At 41.6% G+C, this 21,854-nt stretch overlaps 1 protein-coding gene across 1 annotated transcript in view; it reads left to right on the forward strand.

The window, feature by feature from the left end:
- Positions 1–21,565, forward strand: part of LIFR (LIF receptor subunit alpha) — a 147,586-nt gene extending 126,021 nt beyond the window's left edge. Inside the window, exons 13-20 of the mRNA XM_089687828.1 lie at positions 7,166–7,394; positions 9,663–9,839; positions 11,830–11,931; positions 12,077–12,244; positions 12,870–13,034; positions 16,036–16,129; positions 17,120–17,198; positions 18,260–21,565. Coding sequence (XP_089543954.1) covers positions 7,166–7,394; positions 9,663–9,839; positions 11,830–11,931; positions 12,077–12,244; positions 12,870–13,034; positions 16,036–16,129; positions 17,120–17,198; positions 18,260–18,895 — 1,650 coding nt within the window. The 3' untranslated portion in view covers positions 18,896–21,565. The remainder of the gene's footprint in view (positions 1–7,165; positions 7,395–9,662; positions 9,840–11,829; positions 11,932–12,076; positions 12,245–12,869; positions 13,035–16,035; positions 16,130–17,119; positions 17,199–18,259) is intronic.
- The last annotated feature ends 289 nt before the right edge of the window (positions 21,566–21,854 follow it).

Raw genomic sequence — 21,854 nt, forward strand, 5'->3', positions numbered from 1 at the left:
GGCGGCCCGCGGTTGGAGGAGCCGGGGAGCTGGAGAGCAGTGGAGAGAGGCTGGGACGCTGAGCCTGGTTGCCGGGAGACGAGGAGGCGTGGCCGGGGCACGTGACCAGCCGCGGTGCACCCCTGGGAAGCAGGGAAGCCGGCCGGCCGAAGGCTGACAGGGAGCAGGAGAGTCTTGACTCGCTGGAGGGCTGGGAGTGGAACCCGGAAAGCCGGAGATGGGAGCAGGTCTGAGGCTGCAGTGATACGCCGGTTCCCCCGGCGCTACATGAGTGGGAGAGCCGTGCGGCTACGAGGAGAGGTGACGCTGCGGGACCACGTGACCAGCCGCAGAGGATCCCTGGGGGAAAGAGGAAGCCGGCTGCCTTCCTGATGTGACAGGGAGACGCCGGCTCACTGCTGTCTATACCCCCTGGCTGGCTGTCCGATCCTGGGTCAGGTGGACCCAGGAATACCAGGAGACCCATCCTGCCTCCCTGGGATGAACCCTAAGGAGAAAAAAAAAAAAAAAGAAACACAGCATCGGAAACCCAGAGGAATCCCCCCCCCAGGACTGAGCAGCAGTGAAGGCCCTCCGCACAAGCATGGGGCCACCATCCTGAGAAGGGAAGGGTGAGTGAGAGCTACTGGGGGCTTACTGTGTTGTGGACCCCTGAGTGACATAGGAGACCAAGGGGTGAAAGAGGGGAGGGGAGGATTCCCAGGGGTTAGAAGAGAAGAAGAGAGGAGGCCCAGGTGTCCTAGGAGAATAAAACACATAAAAAATCGCAAGTCTGTCTGGTCCAGAAATTATAAAGGAGCAGTATAATCCCATCTTGAGAATATAGAAAGAAAAAATTAAAAAAAGGGATTTTCAGAGGATATGAAGAATAAAGGTCCCAAGGGAGCAGGGCCCAAAGGGTCTCAAACAGGAACAATAAAGAAATTTACATCATATGGAAATATTACGCCAGAAAGGGCCCAAGGCGCAAGCACAAAAGGGGAAATGGACACTAGTTCAGGTAATAGTCCTAGATTATCATTGGGCATGAATAGCAGCTGCAGCCAACAAATAGTGGATGGCTCGGGAAAAAAAGAATCTTATGGGGAACTACAAGTACCAAACAAGAAGGAGATGATAGAAATGTTTCAAAATTTGGAAAAAACGATAAAACATGAAATGACAGCTATTCGAAATGATTTAGGGCATCTCCTATCAAGAATGTAAGAAACAGAGGAGAAAGTTAAAATCCAGGCCCAAAACATAGATAATCTAAGGAAAAAAATAAACCAATTGGAAAACACCCAGAAAAAATTGATCTATAGAATGGAAGCTCAAGAAAATAAAGAAAGAAGGTGTAACCTTAGAGTACGAGGAATCCCAGAGACTGCAAAAGGCGAAACACTATATGAACTAGTTAAAAAAAAATCTTGAACTCCATAAGAGACAGACCTGAAACAGATGGGATCAAGTTAGATGGAGTGTTTAGAATAGGAAAGTTCAAACAGGCTACTGAGAAGGAAAGACCGAGAGACATAATTGTCCAGTTCCAAAAATTTGGGGTCAAAGATGAGATTTGGAAGAAGACCAAGGGAAGATCATTAATTAAGTATGGAGATTTGACTATCCAAATTTATGCAGACTTAACAGCAGAGACCCTATGGAGAAGGAGATCCCTGAGACCCCTGTTGGAGCAAATGAGGAAACAGAATGTGCAGTATAGATTGGGTACCTCAGCATCTCTAATTGGCTGGAAAAATGGGGTCACAGCTTATTTGAGATTTCCGGAGGAACTAAGGGATTTTTGCGAGAGACTAGATTTACAAAGAATGGAGATAGCGGGGTGGGAAGAAGAAGAAGAAGATAAATTAGATACAGATGATACAAGAAAAGAGGACTGGCAGCGGGGAGGGGGGAGGGGGAGGGAGGCCTCGGGGTTGGGGAGGGAAAGGAGGGAGAATTAAGTAGAAAATATGTGTGTGTTTTTTTTTTTGTTTTTTTTCTCTCTCCCATTTCCCTCTCTCGCCCCTGGTCTCTCCCCTCCGGATGTTGAGGTCCTTCAGAACGCTCCGGTTAAGGGAGGGAAGTAAAGATTCTTCTTGAGCCTAGATGATAGAGAGAGGGGATCTGGGGGGGTCGGAGGAGAGGCGAGCCGTACATGGGCAGAGCTTACGCCCTAAGTTTTAAATCAATGGTGGAAACAGATCCACAAATGATTTGTAGGCAGTTTATAAGCCTAAAAATGGGTAGGTGAAAAAGAGAGGGTGGGAGGGATGGGGGGTGGGAGTGGGAGATGGGGGTTGGGCGGGAGGGAGTGGGGGAAGGGGAGGTGGGGTTAACATGCTGCACGATAGAAGGGCCTAATAGGAGGAGGCGTATTAGAGGAGAGATAGACAGAATTAAGAAGGATGGAAGAAATACAGTTTATAACATATAATGTGAATGGGTTGAACTGTCCTGGGAAAAGATTTAAGTTGTTTAAAGAGTTACATCACAGGGCAACGTCAGTGGTATTTTTACAGGAAACACATTTTGAGATAGAGTCAAATGTGAAATTAAAATCCAAATATTATCCAACATGGTATTACGCTGACTCTCCAATTAAAAGAGCAAAAGGGGTGGCAATAGGGTTGGCAAAGAACATGAGATTTGAGGTGGAGGATAGAAGGACCGATCCGGAGGGGAGATTCCTGTTTTTGAAAGGTAAATTACAGGGAATCGAGTGTACGTTAGCCAATATATATTGCCCCAACAAAAAGCCGGAGATCTATTTGAAGGGTCTGTTGAAAAAATTGATAGACTTCAAAAAAGGGCGTTTGATAGTAGCAGGAGATTTAAATCTCTGTATGGACCCCCAAAAGGATGCAACCTCCCCTGTGCAGAGAGAAGGGGGTAGGTCTCTGAGAGCTTTGAAGAAAGCGATCCATGAGTACCAACTGGTGGACACTTGGAGAATAATGCATATGAGAGACAGAGACTATACCTTCTTCTCTAATGCACATGAGATATTCTCGAGGTTGGATTATATTTTAATAGATCAACTCATAGAACTATTGGTTAAAATAGAAATAGAGATGAGTACATTCTCGGATCATGCCCGTCATAATGAAAATGGGATGGGGAAGACGTGGACGGGAGGTCTAGGATGGAGGTTAAATGAGGCTCTTCTTTTGGATGAGGACATAGCTCAGAAGATTGGGGAAGAGATCAAGCTATATTTTAAGGAGAATGAGACAGAGGAAGTATGGACAGGCACAGTATGGGAAAGCCACAAGGTATATATAAGAGGTATCCTGATTGCGATGGGAGCAAGGAAGAAAAGAGAAAGAAGAGAGAGGGTTAGTGGGCTCCTAAAAGAAATCCTGGATTTAGAGCAGATACAAAAGAAGAAAATAACAAGAGAAATAAGACAGAAGTTAATGGATAAAAAAGATGAGTTAGAGAGATTGATGGACGAGGAGAGGAGAAGAGTATATAACAAAGTACTAAATGAAAGATATAGATGGGGAGACAGACCAGGAAAATACTTAATGAGAGCTCTGAATAAAAAGAAAAATAGAAATTATATAGAAAGGATAAAAAAATCCTAAGGGGGAGTTGGTTTATTCAACCAAAGAGATTATTAAAGTGTTCACGGAATACTATAGAAAATTGTATAATATTAGTCCCCATGGCTCTTCAAAAGAAAATGAAAAGGATATTAACGAAAAAAGGATGATATATTTAAAAAATGCAGGATTACCAAAGTTAAGTGAAATACAATTGAACTCCTTGGATGCGGAAATTTCCCAGGATGAAATAAAAGCAGCATTAAGAAGTACAGGGGGTGGAAAAAGTCCAGGACCGGATGGGTATACAGTTAAGTACTATAAAAAATATAGTGAAATATAGTGAAATATTGTTACCTAAGCTGAAGAAGTATATGAACGACCTGGGAGGAGGGATGGAGGGGAGAAAGGAGGGAAAAGATCCTTCCCAGTGTTCTAGCTATAGACCAATTTCATTAGTGAACACCGATACTAAGTTGTACGCAAAGGTTCTAGCAAATAGGCTGAAAGATTTAATGCCTGAATGGATACACGGAGATCAGGTGGGCTTTGTCCCAGGGAGAGAGGGTAGAGACAACGGGTTGAGAACTCTGATGCTCATTCAGAAAAGTAGAAAAGGGAAAGCCCCGGTGGTACTATTGTCGATTGATGCCGAGAAGGCGTTCGATAGAGTGGACTGGGGCTGCATGATGGACAACTTAGAAGTGTTGGGGATTGGAGAGAGAATGCGTGAGTGGATAGGTAAATTATATAGGGAGCCCACCGCAATTATCACGGTAAATGGGGAGAGGTCGGAATCCATTGGGATGTCCAATGGAACAAGACAGGGCTGCCCACTGTCCCCCCTGCTGTTTGTTCTGTCATTGGAACCCCTGTTGTCTACGATAAGGAATAGTGGAGCGGTAAAGGGAATCCAGAGAGAAAATATAGAACACAAAGTAGCGGCCTTTGCGGACGACCTATTGTTTTATGTAGAAAACCCCCGAATAACATTACCAAATATAATGAAGATCTTGAAGTAATATGGTGATCTATCAAATTTAAAAATTAATCCAACAAAAACAGAGATCTTGAACATCAATATACCAAAGAGTGAAAAGGAAAAGCTACAAAAAGAATTCCCCTTTACATGGAGAGAAAAAGATTTAAAATACCTAGGAATAAAAATTGCTATCTCATATAAACAACTGTATAGATTAAACTATATTTCTTTGATAAATGAGACCAAGGAAGAATTAAAAATATTAGAAGGAGGAAACCCATCATGGATAGGACGTATAAACCTAATTAAAATGGTAATCATACCTAAAATACTGTATAGATTCCAAATGGTTCCAATCAAACTCCCAGAGGCTTTTTTTAAGATAATGAAAAAAATGTTAACAAGATACATCTGGAGGAACAAAAAATCAAGAATATCATACGAAACATTGAGTAGAACTAAAGAGAAAGGGGGAATGGGACTACCTGATGTCAAGAGATACTATAAAGCAGTAATTTTAGCAAGAATTTATGATTGGACATTTAACCATAAGGGGAAGAGTTGGGTAAAAATTGAAAATAAATTAAGTTGGATTAGTTTGAGTAAGATGATATGGGTCCCAGCACATCTTAGAAGAATTGAAGAAAGCACAAGTATTTACACTTTAAATGTTTTAAGGGTATGGGATAAATTACACAAAAGTATGAAATGGGAATTCAATTCTATATTAATGCCTCTTGTAAATACTGATTATTTTCCCCCAGGAAAGGATGAGATATCTGGGAGATGGTTTAAAAGGGAAGATATCCAACAGAGAGATGTACTGGTAGAGGGGGAATTTAAAGAATTAAAAGAGAAGAAGGGAGACATTTTTATTGGAATAGACGAGTGGAAATATCATCAGTTAAAATGTTTTATTGGAAAACTACCAAAACCCCTGAGATTAAAAAAGGAGTGGAATATGTTTGAAAGGTTGTTAGAAACACGTAGAGATGGGAAACATGGTATTGCTAAAATTTATAGAATACTCACAGAACTAGACACAGACACAAAGTTAATTTTTATAACGAAATGGGAAAGAGATATGGAGGTGGTGTTAGATGAAGATCAACAGAACAAGATATTTAGATTGATACACGAGAATGTTAGTATGAGAGACGTGGAGATTAATTATAAATGTTTGACACGATGGCATAGTACACCGAGTATTGAGCACAAGATGAGTGGGGAGAACTCAAAAATGTGTTGGAGAGGTTGTGGGGAGGTGGGCACGGTGTTTCACATATGGTGGCAATGTCCGAAAATTCAGGCTTTTTGGAAGACAATAGTTAATTTAATAGAAATAATAACTGGAAATGACATAGGGTTAGACCCAACGATGTGTCTCCTACATAATGTTGAGACTACAGTAAATAAATATAAAGAATCAGGCGTATGGTACTATTTAAATGCTGCAAAGGGGTTGATACCCAAGTTCTGGTAAAAAACAGAGGTGCCGAAGGAGGAAGACTGGATCAATAGAGTAAATCAGATTAGTAGAATGGAAAAATCTTACTATATGCAGGAAGATAGGATGGGAATATACTATACAAGATGGGAAAAATGGGAAAAATCCGGATTGAAAGAGAAATATAGAAAACTATAAATTAAGAAATTATTGGGCCTCGAGAGATTGTAGAACGTGCAGAGGGGAGGGAGGGGGTAGGGGGGTGGGAAAGGGTTGGGAGGGGAGGGAAAGAAAAGAGTTATTAGAAGGGGCAAGGTAGAAATGTAAGGATTATTTATATGTATTGTTGTCTCTTCTTATGGAATTTTTGTAATAATATGAAAAACTAATAAATATTTAAATTAAAAAAAAAAAAAAGTACAAAAACTGACTTTACTACCACTTTTATGTAGAACTTTTTTTTTTTTTTCATTTTGAATAGAGTAAGAGAAGGTAATAGCTGCTTTCAGTTTATTTTTTACCATCTGTGTTGCATTGGGGAGATTTCCCTTCACTTTTTGTCCCATAGCCAAGCAAGAAGTGAGTGGAAATCCCTGCAAATTAAGGGAATCTCTTCCGGGCCTCCCAGGTCACCAGAACTAGTGTCACCATTGGAAGATCCCCCCCCTTGATTACTGTGCTGGGGAAAATCAAAATTTGGGATTTTCTTAAATTATTCTGGAATCTTCTGGAAGCTGTAAATCACTGTAGGTGGCACTGCTTCTTCAGTGATCTCCGCTAGTTTATGAATCTCTGCCCTGCTGCTTACTGAACCCAGGAGGTTGCCTGCTGGGCTCGGGAGCTATTCAGAGAACATTTTGTGTTTTTTCACAGAATGCAAAGCATTCTCTGTGTGGACGAGGTGGGGATTGTGGTGTCACTGCTCCTCATCTCCTGGGTTTATGATACAACAGTACAGTCTCTTGGCACTGGATCTGGATGTTAGTGGAGATCACTGGTGTAGCAGTGCCTACTACAGTGATTTCCAGCTTCCAGAGGCATTGGCCAGGTATAGTATATACATGTTTACATTGTTCTAAGCTGTCTCTATGTAAAAATATCCATACTTGGAATTCAACTTTATTGCATCATATAAACCTAAAATATGTGTTGTTGATAGCAATTAGCTTAGCTAACGTACCTTATGTGAAACGTGTGTTTGTTTTCAAGCATTTACGGCCTTATGAAGCCAATGGAGAAGTGACCTTCTATAGCATAGAGTGGAAACCTCTCCACAGTAACGAGAAACCTCAGTATATCCGCCTGTCTGGAGAGTCCAACAGAACCCAGATAAACCTTCCTGCTGGGGATAACGGGGATTATGAAATAAATGTAACTGCCATCAATTCAGCTGGATCATCACCACCTTCAAGTATGACCACTGTTCAACTGCTAAGTGGTAAGTAAATCTGGTTTGACTTGATCTCCATCACAAAAAGAGATACATTTACATTTTTTTTATAGTGATCGCAAACTTGTAGTTTTTGTATTTTCAGAATAAATCTCCTAAGCCTATTAAAACAATATACAAAGATTTTTATTATATGTGTATTTACAGTTGCAAAGGGTTTTTTACATTTTCATTACTTAAGTTACAGTCAAAGCAGTGTAACTACAGATAGCTAAAAATAGGTTGGGGGATCACACATCTATAGACCTTGCTCAAAAAAAGTTTCAAGCGGGTAGATCATGCAGTACATACAAAGGAGCAGAGAGGGCGCAATAGTAGTAGTAATCAGAAACTGATAACCATAGGCCTACCATAGAGCATATGTGGTCTTGGAATAGTGAGTTGGAGGGGTGAACTGGTTTTAATTAGGTCTTGTTATTTACATAAATTTGAGAGAGGAGACAAGGGGGTGTTGTGTTTAGATAGAAGTGGAATTCAAATGGGGGAATGAATGGCAGGGGGAAATAATAAAGATGGAGGGAGAGGGCAGTGTGACAGGGGGGTTAACTTAAAGGCCTTTTTCTTTTCTTTTTTTCAAGTAGAACCCCAACTTTGGTAAAGCAATGTTTATCATGAACAGTTGCTATATTTTCAATAAAATAGTTATTGGGTTTTAATCTTCCTTAACTGTGCTTTGTATGGTCAACTTCTGACAATGTTTTTACCTCTGTTTGTGATTTCCTCTCCTGGTGAAAAATACTCCTCAATTTTTTTTCTTTTTTCCTTTTCAAATGACCTCAAGTTAAATGCTCAAAATATGTGCCCCTTGAAAATATATAGCACTTTTCGTTTAAAAAATTGAAAATCTAATTATAAGCTTTAATATGTGTTAGTGTCAGTTTCAGAGGCACTTTTTCATCATCTTTTCGGCTCCATTCACACCAGATGCAGTGGGACTGGGCGGTTATTCCAACACAGTCCTACTGCATGACAAGGGAAAATGCCTCATCTCCTGCGTGCCCGATTCACACCACTGCGTTATAGTGGTGTGCAGGCACAGTGCACTGAAAAGGGACGGTGCGGTACAAACCAGTGGTTCTTAGCAGACCAGACCGCACACAGCTGCTGCATTCTAAAGAATCTACTGGTGTGAATGGACCCTAAATCAGCTGTTTTTCATTTACATAATCGTGGAGATACTGCTGTGAAGTTCCTTGTTTAGGCACTTCCTTTCATGGGGTGACAACACTTTGTCCCCATCTCCTAAAGGTTTTCCTGCATTGTCACCCTGTCACCTAGACTTCAGATGGAGACAAGTGGCAGTTTCAACACCTATGGTTGGACACAGGAATGGGCCATTGTTGTCACCATCAATAAACCCGCCCTGAGAAGTTTTGCCGCCATTGCTGGATTACAAATATATAAAAAGGGGGTGCAGCGCTATAATGATATCAGGATGTAATGCAATACACAGTATGAAAGATCCGAGACCTATATTAAGGTCATCTAAATCCAAAAATAACAATATAAATAATCATAAAATGACAGATCTGAACCCATATGAAGGTCATCAATATCCAAAAAGCAAGTGCCACTATTGGTGGTAAATTAAAGTGACAAGGTGCAAATGTACATAAAAGGTGATCATAGGTGTGATTAAAGTGATAGAGTCCTTGCATAGAAATTAGACGTGAAGTCTCAAATAAGGGTGATCCTTTAAAGATTCTTCTGGTGATAATCAAATATTAAAATTACGCACTCACCAGATGCACAATAATGTAGCGCTTTGAGAACATAAATCTCATGGGGTCAACTGGATCATCCTGTGGGCGTCTATCCCTGCTAAGGACTCACTCCTGGGTCATCAATGGCACCTCACACCTCTTCTCTTTAATAAGACTCTGTGGGTGGTAGGGCTCAGAACAAGAGCCCCCAAGAAAGGATGCCGGGATAGTGTGATGTTGTTTCAAACTTTTATTAATCCAAAAGTGCAGCAGGTAGCAGGTAAAAAAACAAACACTAACCATATACAGGATTCCAAGATGGCCGCCGGACCAGCGTGGGCCTCAGCGGTGTGACGTCTGGACACTGCGGCTCCTCCCTATTGCTGGATTACAGGTAGACAAGAAGTGGCTGCAAAGACACTGCAGGAGATCACCAGCACTGCGATGCCATAAGATTTATAGGAAGGGTGAATACGCGCAACTGTACTGTACAAAACTAGACACCATTTATTTAGAGATTACATTTACAATTTTGGCCTTTCTCTTCCTTTAGAGGTTGAGGTGGAGAGAGCGATTGGAGATAGCAGCGGCATTAACATTACTTGGAGTCCGGATTCAAACTTTAGCTGTGGTTACTTTGTAACATGGGTGCCGTCCTTCCATCTTCAATGGGCTGACTTGCAGTGGAAGAGGTTTTCATCACACGTGACAAGTGCTTTCATCCACACACGTAAGTTGAAGCACAACTGTCCCCCAGTTTTGATGGACATACCAAAAATATGAAGTCCTATGTTGGCCTGCATTGTAGAGTAGGTTCTTCCTGGTGCCAGCCTATACATTTTATTTATGTGAAATATATGCTTTCATTGAGTTCCAGAAACCATTGCATTCAGACACTTGCTCTCGATTAAAAAGCCAACATTTATATATCTTTGAATCCCCTCCACCCACTGCCATTTCTCATTTCCACCCACTTTTTTTCTATCAACAGTTGATAAAAACAACCAACACGTTTCAGGGGCAACACCACTCCCCCCTTCATCAGGGTTATGACTATATACCACAAAATCTAGAACATCGCATATTAACAGATTATATGTGATGTTCTAGTTTTTTCAGTATGTATTCATATGCAAACGTAGACATCATCTTCATCATTGAGTGTGTTCTTATTTTATTCTCATAGTCTTGATGAATGGGGGAGTGGTGTTGGCCCTGAAATGTATTGGCTGTTTTTATGACTTTTTTTTTTAACACTTACAATTATCTTGGATTCTTTTATCTGATTTTAATCTGGCGTTCCTTACTTTATTTCTATAGCTTGAGTTAGGCATGTGTGGAAGGAAAGAAAATCTTTGGATTCCCCCATCAACACTGACTGCCTCTCACAGCACTATTGGATTCTGCCAGTGGGGGGGGGGTTAATGCAGGGAGCTTTACTAGCTGGCAGAATACAATTATTACTGGTAGCGGCTATAGCCTCAGGCAGCAATCGAATGCTAAAAATCCAACAGGCTGGCTGTACCCAAGTTTATTGCTGGATAGGCTTTGATATAATCGGCCTGCCCATAAATGGATCAATTCTTGGCCGGTCCATGCTGAACCGGCCAAAATTTGATCCATCTGTGGCCGGCTTTACTGTTGATTGCCCATGAGGGAAGGCTTGCTGTGTGGAAGCTGCCTGCATATGCAAGTCTGTAAGTTCCCAGCTCCTCTTTGAGTATGCTGTTCCTGTGAGTATAGAGACCTTTCTTTTAGACAGAATGTTAGCATTGGCCCTAATACATTTTAAAGTGAAGGTGACCTGGCTTAAAATATTTCTAGTGGAAAAGAAGTGCTGAAGAACAGAAAAATTTTGCTGCGTCCGTACTTGGATTAGTCTTTCACTGTACCCTGTGGAGCCCCGTGAATCCTGGGCCCAGACTGGACATGATACTTAAATTTCTGCTTCCAGTACAGCCCTACGCTCTCTTATATGAAGCTCTGACCCTTCCACTCAGAACTTCAGCATGTATTAGAAGTACAGTCATTTGAAAGCTCATTGACAAGGGGTGGTACTTAGTGCCTGGAGGCAACAAAGCTTCATCGCAACTTTGGCTGAGGTCAAGTCCTCATGTTCATGCTAGGCCTACGATTAATGCAGCTACTTGCAGAAATCACAAGGTTCTGGCACATCAACATTGTTGTTACCTTAAAGTTCTGCCCCCTCCCAAAAAAAAAATAAGTCAGCAGCTACATGTACTGTAACTGCTGACTTTTAGGATTAGGGCACTTACCTGTCTAAGGGTCCAGCAGTGTCATCACCCCAAGCCGGTTCTTCAATCGGCTGTTTGGTGCTGGCGCCGCCATCTTGACTAAGTGAAACTGGCCTTGCGGCTTCACAGGTGGTTTCCTACTACACATGTGCGAAACACACTGCACTTTGTGAATGGGCCGCAGTTCTTTGGGGCCAGTTGAGTTTCCCAGAGGGTGGTGGGACAGTGAACTTCTGGCTCAGTTCGCTGCAACGAATTGAGCTGGAAGTGGGTACTGTAAAAACCAGGTACCCGCTTCCCCCTCCCCCCCAAAAGGTGCCAGATGTGGCAGTGAAGGGGGGAGGAAGCAGATGAGCAGAGCTTCCAATTTTGGGTGGAACTCCACTTTAGACCCAGTTTGCTTTTCATTGGGATGACTTTCGACTTTCATGTACTTATTTGTAGTTTTTGTCATTTCTTTCTCAGAACAAATGCTAGCTGGAGTCCGACACAATGTATCACTGTATGGCTGCAGAGAGTACAGGTTTCAGCTGCTGCGAAGCCTCATCGCATACACAGAGGAACTATGTAAGTCATTCCACAGTCACCATTACTACAACCTGTTGGCCACAAGAACAGAATGCAATTTTGAGTTCCTTTGAAACAGCAGCTACTTACTTTTTCTGTATTGTAGAAGTTTTACATTTTATCTTCAATTTTTTTGCATTCACAGCCCCCAAAGCGGCACCAAATTTTACTGTCCAAGAGACCACATCAAAGTCCATACAGGTGAAGTGGGATCCTATTCCAGAAGATGACCTACGCGGGTTTCTGCAGGGTTATCTGATCTATGTAGTGAAAAATCAGAGCGATTCCTATTTTGCCAAGTTTCGAGATCTGGGTAATTATTTATTTAATAAGGAAATGTCATAAACCTCTCTCACAGTCTTCCATTCACACCTGGGCATTTTTATATCTGTTTTTGCACCTAAGCCTTTATGTGACAACACTCAGCAATAGAAACCCTATTCTGTTCAATACAGGCTGTTCACATCTCTCTGTGCTCAGTCACTCAAACAAGGTACATGAATATTTTTGTAGCTGTGTCATGCATTATTGCAAGTCATTTAGACTTCATTAGGAGCACCTATAAATGTGCAACACAAACATTTTCATGTATCTTTGTGCCTCAACAACTGTTCTCCTCTCCTCCCACCCAGGTTTGCGTACACTTGCAAAAATATTTGTAAACTAAAAAAAATGCCTATATGTGCGCATAACATGCATGTATAAGCACCTATTGTGAACGGAGGCTCCACTTTCTCTCTCTCTCTCTTTGCTCTTTTTTTCCCTCTCTCATATGTCATATTTGTTTCTCTCATTGTCCTCCTTTTCCCCTTTCCCTCTTTTCTTTCATTTTGAATTTACCTATCATTTCCTTTCCCAGTGAAAAACATGAATTCGGATTATTTGACATATTATATTAACGTTTTCTGTTAACGCATCTTTTATTCGTTTTTCCCAAGTTCGTCACTCTGAGACAAAACTAAAGAATATCACAGACCCAGCTATAAGAAAATTGGAGATCGAAGATCTACAAAGTGGAACAAATTACCAACTGGGTCTGCAGGCCTATACCAGAGGGGGGCAAGGCCCAATCAGATCATTCAGTGTTGTAACTAATGATAATGGTGTGTACTTAACTGTCACATATGTTTTCATATGACACCTTATCAGTGCCAGTGCTATTAAGGCCTTCTTTTTCAATTTCTGCACTTTACAAAGTATTTCTGAGAAGATTGTTAGTCGGCATAGGGACCTTGTGGATTCTTATAGGTATTGATATATGTATACTTTACCCAGTTAGACAAATATATATATGTATACTGCTCAAAAAAATTCTAGGAACACTCTCATGCTGGATATCTATACTGATATGGACTGGGTAATGTTTTAGGAACGTAAGGATGTCCCATCGTTTGATGGAAATGAAAATTATGAATTTGAAAAATGAAAAAGGTACTCAGTAGTTTGTATGGCCCCCATGTGTTTGTATGCATGGCTGACATTGTCGGGGCATGCTCCTAATGAGATGACGGATGGTGTCCTGGGGTATTTCCTCTCAGATCTGGACCAGGGTGTCACTGAGCTCCTGGACAGTCTGAGGTGCAACCTGGTGGCGTCAGATGGACCGAAACATGATATTCCAGAGGTGTTCTGTTGGCTTTAGGTCAGGCAAGCATGGGGGCCATTCAATGGTATCAGTACCTTCATTCTCCAGGAACTGCCTGCATGAGGCCGGGCATTGTTGTGCACCAGGAGGAACCCACTGCACCAGCGTAGGGTCTGACAGTGGGTCCAAGGATTTCATCCCGATACCTAATGGCAGTCAGGGTGCCATTGTCTAGACAGGCAGTCAGCACAGGGCCCATTAAAGGTCGTCGGGCCCTCAGGCCACCCTCATGAAGTCTGTTTCTGATTGGTCAGAGACATTTACACCAGTGGCCTGCTGGAGGTCATTTTGTAGGGCTCTGGCAGTGCTCAGTCCTGTTCCTCCTTGCACAAAGGAGCAGATATCGGTCCTGTTGATGGGTTAAGGACCTTCTACAGCCCAGTCCAGCTCTCCTAGAGTAACTGCCTGTCTCCTGGAATCTCCTCCATGCTCTTGAGACTGTGCAGGGAGACACAGCAAACCTTCTGGCAATGGCACGTATGGATGTGCCATCCTGGAGGAGTTGGACTTCCTGTGCAACCTCTGTAGGGTCCAGGTATGGCCTCATGCTACCAGTAGTGACACTGACCCTAGCCAAATGCAAAACTAGTGAAAAACAGTCAAAAAAGATGAGTAGGGAAAAAAATGTCAGTGGCCTTCACCTGTAAAACAATTCAAGTTTTTGGGGTTGTCTCGTTGCCCATCTAGTGCACCTGTTGGTATTTTCATTAACACCAAAGCAGCTGAAACTGATTAACAACCCCCTCTGCTACTTAACTGACCAGATCAATATCCCAGGAATTTAATTGACTTGATGCTATACTCTGATTAAAAAGTGTCCCTTTCAATATTTTGTAGTGTGTGTGTGTGTGTGTGTGTATATATATATATATATATATATATATATATATATATATATATATATATATATATATGTTGTGTCTATAGTCAGCATTATTATTACTATTTTTGATGTCAGTGATAATTTCATAGAAAAATAATGCTTTATTATTATTATACAGTAATTATAAAGTGCCAACAGTTCGCTCAGCGCTGTACATTACAATGGGAAACAGAACATGCGACAGTACGATAACAATACAATGCGATACACGAGGGGTTCAAGGGCCCTGCTCTTTCGAGCTTACAATCTAGGAGGGAGGGGATAGTGGCACAGGAGGAGATCGCTGTGGGGGATGGAGTGGTAGGAAGAGTGGAGGAGGGCGGCAATTAGCAAGGGGTGGGGTAGGCTTCCCTGAAGAGGTGGATTTTCAGGGTGCGCCTAAAGGAGAGGAGAGTAGGTGATAGTCTGATGGATTGGGGTATGGAGTTCCAGAGGATGGGTGACGCCCTGGAGAAGTCCTGGAGGTGGGTATGGGAGGAGGAGACCAGGGAACTAGAGAGAAGGAGGTCTTGTGAGGAGCAGAGTATGCGTGTTGGGTGGTATTTAGATATTAGGTCGGTGATGTAGTTTGGGGCAGTATGATGGACAGCTTTGTACGTCAGTGTTAGGATTTTGAATTTGATCCGTTGGGCAATCGGAAGCCAGTGGAGGGATTGGCAGAGGGGGTTGGCGGAAACGGAGCGGTTGGTAAGGTGGATGAGTCTAGCTGCCGTATTCAGGATCGACTGAAGCGGGGATAGCCTGTGGCGAGGCAGGCCAGTGAGGAGGGAGTTGCAGTAATCGAGTCGTGATATGATGAGGGAGTGGATGAGCTGCTTAGTGGTTTCCGGGGTTAGGAACGTGCGCATTTTGGCGATGTTGTGGAGGTGGAGTCTGCATGAGTTAGTTAGTGATTGGACTTGGGGCTGGAAGGATAGATTGGAATCAAGTATGACCCCAAGTACTCTGGCTTGTGGGGCAGGCCTGATGGTGGCATTGTTGGACGTGATGGAGAACTCAGAGGGGGGTGGTGTGCGGGCTGGGGGGAAGACGAGGAATTCGGTTTTGGAGAGGTTCAGTTTAAGGAAGTGGAGCGACATCCAATCTGATAAGTTGTTCAGTAGGTTTGTGATTCGGGCGGAGACTGAGGGGGTGAGGTGAGGGGTGGAGAGAGATTTGCGTGTCATCGGCATAGAGTTGGTAGTTGAAGCCATGAGAGTGTATCAGTTGGCCAAGGGAGGAAGTGTAGATGGAGAAGAGAAGGGGCCTGAGGACAGAGCCTTGAGGGACCCCAACAGAGAGGGGGAGTGAGGGGGAGGTGGTAGCGTTGTAGGTAACGCTGAAGGAGCGTTGTGATAGGTAGGACGAGAGCCAGGAGAGAGCGGAGTCTCTGAGGCCAAGGGAGTGTAGCTTTTTGAGGAGGAGGGGGTGGTCGACTGTGTCGAAGGCCGCGGAGAGTAATACAGAGTGTGTGATTCTTTACAAGTGAAGCTGATTTTTACTATTGCTTATAATACATGAAAACATATAGCCTAATTTGTGCAGCCAAATGCCAAAAAGATTCAAAGTGTAAATTTCTTTCTTTTTCTGTTTAAAGCTGTCGGTTTAATCCTCGCCATTCTCATCCCCATTGTTGTCGCCGTTGTACTCGGTATAGTCACAATTGCCATATGCTACCACAAAAGAGAATGGTAAGTAAAGAAATGCCTGTGTGGTCAGTCCTTTGGTATCTGCAGAAGAGGATTCTGGCTTAATGACAATTTTACACTTCTTGTGAATGATATATAATTTTTTCCCCAGCATGCTATGGCTGCTGTTGGCACTGTGCTTGGAGTTTTCCCTTTTCAAAACAGTGTAACAAAGAAAACACTTTACAGTGTGTCTGAGGGTTTTCATTTATCCAGGTCATGGTATATCTAGTAGTAGTGAGTCCCATTCAACTGGGCTTGTTCTGTAATGTTGAAGATGTCTCGTAGCTTGTCCACGTCACTTCTTCGGTTCCGATGAGTGTCATGTCAGCAAGTCATAACCATGACAACTTATTTTTCATCTGAGGGTTCACATAACATCCTGTCTAGAAAAAAACACATCATATTGCTTTCCTTTATGTCCCCATTCTCTCTGGCAGATCACTGATCTGTAAGGACTGAAATTGGTCACAATAAATAAAAATAAAACATAGGCAAAGCAAAAGAGAATGGTCACTTTCAGCTGAGGGGTTACAGTTGACGTTATGTTCTCTAATGCATCAATGACTGTTATGTCTTTGATGTGAAGTTAGCGGAACTAATGTCCGTGATACTTGCCTTTCCTTCAACGTTCCAATGTCCCTCGCCGGCGCTGGCATCTTTTACCCACTTTTTTCTGGGTGCCAAGCTGCAGCTGTTTTCATTGGCCATCATGAGATGATGTCACTCCTGCACATGCTCAGGAGTTCAGTCATTGCGGCACAGATCCTTGCACAGCCCAGTGTACAGAAGACTGTTAGCAGGCAGGGAGGTTTATTTTATTGCAGGAGAGGCATTGCATGTCTGCCTACTCTCAGTCTTTGAAATTGAGACTTTAGTTCTGCTTTAAGGCACAGCTGACATGTAGCATGAATAGGGTGTGTCTATGTGTATGCTGTATGTATGAAGTTATTTGTTTTTAATGCAAAAATGGCATGCCATCTGTTTGTACAGGATCAAAGAAACCTTCTACCCAGATATTCCAAACCCTGAAAACAGCAAAGCTCTGCAGTTTGAGAAGAACGTCAGCGAGGTAAGTCTGCCGCCAATGCAAGCTGTACAACAGCGGACACATTTTATAAAGATAATTGACTTTCATTGGATGTTTAAAAAAGTTTAAAAAGTCCTAGACAACATTTGTGTATACAAAGCATGTGGTCTCATTCTTGTGCTGCAGCTTCATGAGTCCAAGCAGAAAGTAGAGGTCAAACGACACACAGGTGATCCTTAAATGCCCAACTCCAGCCAACACCTGGTGGTAAGGGGTGGGAATTTGAACCTCTGCCTGATTTAAAATGCTGTTTGTGTCCCTGCCATGTTTCTTTTAATTTTTTTTAAATACTGTGTACTCATTGATATTCCCCTCACTTCTTATTCTGCCTTACACCTGTCACCTTGAAAGAAAATGAGGGGAAATTCCCATAACGGGGACACAGACAACAAAAGAATACTGACAGAGGTTCTAAACCTGTATTGCTCTACTAAGAAAAAGTTTCCAAGACTTGCATGACACTACTTGCCTATCTTTACAAGCAATAAACACCTAACAGAGGTTGTAATTTCTTCTACTCAATCCAAAAAATTATATTTGATTACTGTTTGTTATTTGTTTTACCTTTTTAAGATAACTTCTTGCCCATTATATAATGCACAGGCGTCCCTTCTTATTTTCTTGTCTAGTAGTGGACAGTGCTCAATTATGCGGAGTTGTCTTAATGATGTCATCGCTGTTATTATTATTATTATTATACAGTGTTTATATAGCGCCAAAGGGTTTTCTCAGCGCTGTTATTAGCAGTATTGTTCTTTAGGTATAGGGTGCTATGACCAGCTGTGGGTTCATAGCTGCCTCCTGAGCTCACAGGAACTGAATGATGATGGGCATCATTTAGCCCAGAACTAGGCCAGCAGAATGATAAAACTCCAGGACACAGCACTGGGGAGAAAATAATTATTGCAGCTATATTAATGAAATCTATAGTGAGCAGAAATAGGTGTTAGTGAAGGAATATGTGTCTTGTTGGTAGAGGAGCTTGTAAGTAAAACATTACTACATGACAGACAAATAACTTCCTGTCTACCATTTATTTCCAGGGTACCAAAACTATTAAAACACTGGAGATGAACCCATGTACCCCTAACAGTGTTGAGGTGGTTGAGTCCTTTTACACCGTTCCAAAAATCCTGGACACGGAACTGAATTCTCCAATGTCCGAAAGCGGTCAGCTTCCAGAAGATGGTTCAGAGGCTCCTGATGATGATCACATTGTTGTTTCTTATTGTCAACCCACTGTTCATGGAGATACATCTAATCCAGTGCTAGATGAGTCGGCCACTCCTTCCCAGGTGGTGTATATAGATGTTCAGTCCATGTACCAACCACAGGCCAACTCCGAAGAAGAGCTGGAAAGTGACTTTTTGGATAGCAGTGGTTACAAGCCACAAATGCAGCTACCTATAAACTCTTTGACCATAGACAACCAGGCACCTGCAGAAGATACCATAGTGGAATCTGCAGGTTATAGACCTCAGGGACATCCTAATACCTGGGCTGCGGATTCACCAGGTTCACCTACATCCATTGGAAGTGAAAATGCTTCTTTTGGAAGCCCTTGCTCTGTAAACTCCAGACATTTCTTAATCCCCCCAGTGGACAACAAAGACTCCCTCAAACCAACCCATATAGGATGGTCAATATCTTCTCTCTTTCAGAACAAACAGGATGATTGAACAAGTAATGATGAGTTATATGCTGTGAATCACCTAGTGTGTCCCTCAATCCATCCAGAAGTTCAGGAGAAGGGCTCTCAGCCTGCAGTGTGTTTGTACAGACGTTGCAATGAAAGGTGGATTGCAAGAATGATACCAGGTATCTTTTTAATGGTATCTGTTGACATGGGAATTGGATTTTTTTCTGCATCTAACTCTCATCTTGAAGCAGATGGAAATTGGCATTACTAAAATTTGACTCCTCTTAAATATACTGAAACACTACATTTCTGGTATCTTCGTGTAGGAGGGAAGAGATGTTTTCTTCTACACAAAGTTCGCTAAAAACCAGATGCATCTTGCACAATCCGAAAAAACTTCTTCATTGTAGACAATAGCTGGAAAGATGGCATTTTAATGAAAATGTGAATTTACTGGTAGTATGCCTATACATGCAATGGTATCTCAAATGGCAGGGTTGGGGAATTTTTATTGGGGATATTTAAGGGATTTACTTAGCTTGTGTGTATAAGGTCCATTTAAATCTTCAAAAATGCAACACCACAAAGCAAATAGTGCTTTGTGAGGACACCAGTTTGGTTGAGACTTGAATGAACAGTTTTTAAGAATTTTATCAGATTGACATAGTAAATATAATTTAAAGTAAGGAATTTTAAGTTTTAGTAGGCAAGACATTGAAGAGAAGGTTCTTGGGTGTCAGTTTTTCTGTCACTAGAATGAAAGGTGGATAATATGACTAAGAATATTAGTTGATGGTTTGAGCTCTAAAGCTGATGCTTTCCTGCTTCGCTTAAAGGGGAACTCTGATCATTGAAGTAGGTTTCATAGAACCAGTGGTAGAATTCTTTACTTTGGCTCTTTACTGTCCACATGACCATTTTAATAAAAGGGACAATAAGGGATTTTACTTGAGCTTTTCAGAAAATGAAATACTCACAAAAAATGTTTCCTTATTTTATAGAACACCGTCCATTCTTTTATGGTTTTAACTAGAGACTTAAAATGGCACTAACTGAGCAAACCCAAATACATTCTTGCAGGGCATAGTTTGGACATAATTTTAAAACCTTTTTTGTAACATTTCTTTATTTTCTATGGAGATAGAAAATGTCCTTTTAATTTTCAGCGGTGGACTCACTAGTTTTATCATTTATTAATGCCCACGTATGTGATAAAATGGCCCAGTACACTATATAGCTAAAAGTACGTGGACATCCTTACAAATTGTTGGGTTCTAGAGCACAAAAGTCAGGTCCATGAAGAACTGGTTTGGTGTGGAAGAACTCCAATAACCCACAGTCCTGAATGCACCCCTATTGGAAACTGTTGTAATGAATTGGAAAGATGACTTCCAAGTTAAGTCCTCTAGTTCGCCATTAGTACCTGACCTTAGAATGCTTGTTTGGCTGAATGAGCACACATTCCCATAGATGGACTACTCCAAAATCTTGTAAAAATCTTCCCAGAAGATTGGAGGCTGTTATAGGTGCACATGATCGCATGTGTTTGTGTAGCGGAGAGGGCATGGTTTTGAAATTGGATGTCTAATAAGCTCATATAGGTATGATGGCCAGGTGTCCACTAATTTTTCGTCATATAGTGTATATTCCATTGTGAATATCCCTTTTTCTATAGGTCTTCCATGGCCTCTGCATGATCTCTTAAGGAATAGTATCCTGAGAGACAGACCTGATAAGACCACAGTTCACGGGGCAATTGTTACAAAACCTGAAGGTGAATACTGCACCTACCCAAACCCTTCCTCAGCATACAGGCTTCACTGGACTTTTCCTTTTTGCCAGTTATAGCCATGGCTCATTCTACTGTTCATGTTGCTAAATATCAAAGCCAACTAAGAAAACACTATTACAAGTTGTTAGGTGAACGATGGTGTCTTCATCTGGTTTCTCAAACACTAATCCCAGTCCTGCCCTATTAAATATTCACATTATGATGTATATTTGATAGTTAGCACATAGCTCTAAGTGTATATAAAATAGGTTTTGTTATTGCATGAATATTGCACTGTAGCAGACAGACTTGTGTAAATAGAACTGTAGATCATGTTTAGGACTCCATAGTATTATCACATAGTGTCAATATAGCATCCTTGCACTCCTGGCTCAGCCAGGTATACAAGATAAATCTGAATGGAGTATAAAAATGGTTATTGTTATAATGTATCTTAAAGGGCCAGTACAACAGTTACGTTTGTTTTTATGAATACACTGTTAATACCCTTCGTAGATAAGTCATAAGGTATAACTGTATAGAGTATATGATCAATATGGTCGTTAACTATGTAAAGCATTTCAAAATGTTCTGTATAACTAAAAGGGGCTTCCGCTAGGGTTGTCCAACAATGAGATTAAGAGGAAGTCCACTGTGTGTACAAAAAACGCCCTCCCCTCAAATCTATATTACCTTCAATCCCCAGCGTTATAAGCTCCAGAAATGTTCACAGTTTATCTGTAAATATTTTGTTTAATCTTTTGTATAATCAGCATTGTAAATAAGGTTCACCGGGTCTTTACAGAAATGGTATGGCATTTTTGATTTGGCAAATGTTTTCAATGTCTCAAGGGTTTTTTTCATTTTATTTCAAAGTCGCTGGGCTGGTCCTGATGATGAACAATAGAGGCAGCTTTTCTGCCAAGTTCTGGTGGAAAATAATCCAGAATATCTGGAACACAAATTCATATGCCTGTGTGCATGAAGTCTTTGGGTTCTCATGGGCAGACTTAAAAAGGCAAACAGAGTGACAGATCTATACATAAACATATATATCTAAAACCATATATAAGGTGCAGCGCTATAATAGTAAAATGGCATATATAACATATAAAATATATATATAATAAAGTGCAAATGTCAAATCACACTGCGGTGAGGTTAAGTGAGATGAAAAAGTCCCAAACTAGGTCAAACGTGGGGATCCAATAGATCCTAGTAGGTGCGT

The sequence above is a fragment of the Staurois parvus genome, unplaced genomic scaffold (genome assembly GCF_062004578.1).
Source record: "Staurois parvus isolate SC_StPar_1 unplaced genomic scaffold, SC_StPar_1.0 ptg000438l, whole genome shotgun sequence".
Classification (NCBI taxonomy): domain Eukaryota; kingdom Metazoa; phylum Chordata; class Amphibia; order Anura; family Ranidae; genus Staurois; species Staurois parvus.